The 3,724-nt window shown below is 43.8% G+C and overlaps 1 protein-coding gene across 1 annotated transcript in view; it reads right to left on the reverse strand.

Moving 5' to 3' along the window:
• The window catches only part of LOC126393394 (mitogen-activated protein kinase kinase kinase kinase 4-like), a 124,554-nt gene that overhangs the window by 46,665 nt on the left and 74,165 nt on the right, over positions 1–3,724 (reverse strand). Inside the window, exons 5-6 of the mRNA XM_050049545.1 lie at positions 2,771–2,881; positions 2,562–2,652 (exon numbers count right to left, since the gene is read on the reverse strand). Of these exons, the coding sequence (XP_049905502.1) occupies positions 2,562–2,652; positions 2,771–2,881 (202 nt within the window). The remainder of the gene's footprint in view (positions 1–2,561; positions 2,653–2,770; positions 2,882–3,724) is intronic.

Consider the following 3,724-nt stretch of genomic DNA (forward strand, 5'->3'; position numbering starts at 1 on the left):
GATGACATCACACACGCCGTGAAAGACGACCGGGGATAATTGGTGAGTACCATCGTGTAGTGTGTCATGGCTGTCGCCCAAGTCACGGCATGATTTTATGACTCCACAATCATGTAATGTGACATAGTGACTTTCAGAACGGGCAGAAAAGTCATGTAGTGTGAACCAGGCATAAATCCTCCTTTACCGTTTCTCCTTCCTGCATGTCGCTCATTTTCAGTGTGTGACTGCAGCGTGTGCACGAGAGGGGGAGGGGCTGCTGTTGTCAGAGAGGCGAGCGGAGCAAAGAGCAGAGCAAAGAGCTCTCGTCAGAGCTGCTCTTCTGAAGCAAAACAAAAGTTTGCATGTTCTAAAAAAAGAGAAAACATTGCATGTCCTGCAATGTGACTATCACACATGCGAACATCGTGATGGCGATGTTCAAACGATATATCAGCCCTAGTTCAAATGTCACCAAATTCAACACTGCACATCCTCGAGTATGTTAAAACAGATGGGTGGATTAATTTGTTCAAAATGATTCATTCATTAAAGCTTTTGCTAAAATATTTGCCCTCTGTTAGATAATGACCTCCTGGTGACTGTAGCAGGCAGCAGTGATGATGCTTCCTGTCTGTCTGACTGAACACACTCCTGTACGAAATGTCCCAACAGTCACAACTGTCCCAACAGTCACAACATTCTGTCTTCACATTTATCTTTATGTCCTGACTGAGGACTGAAGAGTTTCCACCTGCCAGCTCCGTCTGCTTTACATCAGTCTGAAGTCTTCATCACTGATGGATGGAGAGACGTGAAGACAAACACGCTGCAGCTTCCTCCAGCTGTCTGATCTGGGCCCTTATCTGTTTGTTTGTTTGTTTGTTTGTTTACTCCAGTGATGTCAGTTAGTTAATCATAAAGCATTTAAGGGCTGAAGTGGATCATTAAAGCTGAGAGGCAGCAAAAATCCCATAATACTCTGAACTTATTGTAATTCAGTTAGAAAACTAGACTTCTGCTCCTCCTCTTGTTTTTAGGAGACTTTGTCCAATCACAGCTCATTTCAGAGAGACGTGGTGTTCCTATTGGCTGTGCTACAGATGCAGATGTGTGTGTACATCTCTTCAGTCTGATTCAATGGAGGAGAATCCTGCAGAGAAAGTTGCTGCTCCAGCATTGCCAACAACTGTCTCCACTGCAGAGCAACCCAACAAAGAGACGGACTGATCAAACAGAGTCTGACAATAAACTAAATAAAACACGTGTCAGTATCAGTGAAGAGTTTCAGACATGGAGACAGCATGATGCTAACAGTTTAGCCTTCTGCTAACAGGAGCCAAAGACTCACAGCTGCAGCTTCAGGTTAAGGTTTATGTAGCTAATGTTAGCGAGAGCCTCAAATCACAGTGTGTCCTCCACCTCACTTCCTGCTGCTACAGACCACCTCACCGTGAGGAGAGCGACAGCAGCACCAGAGACAGACCTCCAGTAAGTGTCCACAGCAGCCTGAATCCAGTCAGATCAAACCTCAGCTCAGGGGAACCAGACAGCCCTGACCCCATAGCAAACTTTCTGTTGCTGCTGTAACTCAGGTTAGACCTGACCCTGCTGCTGACCACCAGCCTGCTGTGACACCTGGCGCTGGAGTGTGCACAGGTTGCATTTGAGTTGGATGCAGTCCACAGCAGTGGGGAGCGAGGCGGGGGGACCGTGGGGGGTAAGCAGCTAAATCTTGTCTCATCTGTGGTCTGATAAACAGAGAGAATGGAGTGAGGAGGGAATGTGGGAAACTCCGCATGAAATAAATCAGTGTAGGGCTGCAACTAACGATTATTTTCATTGTCGATTAATCTGTCGATTATTTCTTCGATTAGTCGACTAATCATTTTATCGAAAAATGTGTTAAAATGTTGAAAAATGTCCGTCTGTTTCTCCCAAACCTCAAAATTATGTCATCTAATGTCTTGTTTCGTACTCACGCCAAAGGGTTTTAGTTCACCGTCATGGGAGAGTGTGTAAAGCTGCCAATATTTCAACATAAGAAGCTGCAATAAGAGTATTTTGGGGTACTTTTATAGTACTTTTCTATGAAAAATGACTCAAACCGATTAGTCGATTTCTAAAATAGTCATCGATTATTTTAATAGTCGATTAGTCATCGATTAGTCGATTAATCGTTGCAGCCCTAAATCAGTGTATGAGAAACACTGATGAAGTATGTACATGTGTCCGTGGTTGTCTGGTGGGAGGGGCTTAGGACAGAGAGGGGAGGGGCTGCAGGAGGAGGGTGTGTTTTAAATGAATGTGTGTGTGTCTGAAGCAGACAGCTGTTGTTCTGTGTGAGAATCGCTGATGATGATGATGACAGTTATATTTTAGTAAAGTTAGATGAACACCAAACTTTGTCTCAGTTTCAGGAGGATTCACACTGATGTCTGAGAGTTTGTTTATTCAGACCTAAAACTGTGTGATGAAGTGAAACATGACAGAAGCAGCTGTCAGCTCGCTGCTGACTCAGATCTGCTGCTGCAGTATTTTCTCAGAGCAGCCTGAGCTGCAGAGATGAAATCAACCCGTACCCAGCTTGACTTCAGCGTTCTCCGTCAGCAGCACGTTCTGACCCTTGATGTCACGGTGGATGACGTGATGAGCATGCAGGTGAGCCAATCCCTGCAGAGAAGAAGAAACATGTCACACACTGACTTTCATCAGACACACCATCTGAAACTTTATCAGCCATTCGGAGGTCTGATTGTCAACAGGAAGTGGTCATAACGGACGGACTGACCCTGAGGATCTCTCTGGAGATGTAGGCGATCCAGTCCTCCTTCAGCGTGTTTCCTTTGGTGTTCTTCACCAGATCTGTGATGGAACCGGCACCGCAGAACTCCATCACCAGCTGGAGGACAGGACAGGAGACACTCAGAGGACTGTGGACATTCACACGTTCATGCACAGTCACACACACACACACACACACACACACACACAGACACACACACCCACACACACACACACACACACACACCTTAAATATGCTGCCTCAACCTTTAATTGATCTCAACACTAAAGGCAAGTTTTCCCTTAATTCTTAACCCCTGAAAAAACCCTTAACTCATATATCACACAGTGACCCTTAAGTCAAACCCTTAGAAATATAAGAAACATTTTACGTTTTAATTTAAAACCGATACAAAAATTAGGACATTTAATCCCTCTAAGAATAAAAGCACACATCTGCTTTTAAAACCTTTATTTTTGCAAAACTTTAACGTACATTGCACAGCCTATGTTACTTATGGTATTACCTTTATCAGAATAATAATTTAAAAGAATAAATCGGGTTAAATTCGTGTACAGTACGTCACATACCTCATTTTGGGTGTGTGACCGGTGACTCCTGAATGTGCACAACTTTCTATGTTTGGCTCTTTGTTTGCAGCTTGTTGACTGAGAGCCTGAGTCAAAAACAAAAAAGAGACATCTTAACATTTACTCAGCGCCAACTGACTTCCATGGGAACTGACAACGGGACAATGCAGACATCCACGCGGGCTTCTGCAACGTGGAAAATAATGTTGACTCAAACCTTTTGTCCGTTTAGGGACTTGTGATGTGAAATTAACGAACTAAGCGACGTTTTAAAAAAGGGAGAATACACTGTGTAGTGTATTCAGAATAAAAGGTAGGGTGTCGTGTTTGGCTTGGAAATAGTTTCACAGCTTCAAAATAAAAAAAAAAA

This window comes from Epinephelus moara, chromosome 7 (genome assembly GCF_006386435.1).
Source record: "Epinephelus moara isolate mb chromosome 7, YSFRI_EMoa_1.0, whole genome shotgun sequence".
Lineage (NCBI taxonomy): Eukaryota > Metazoa > Chordata > Actinopteri > Perciformes > Serranidae > Epinephelus > Epinephelus moara.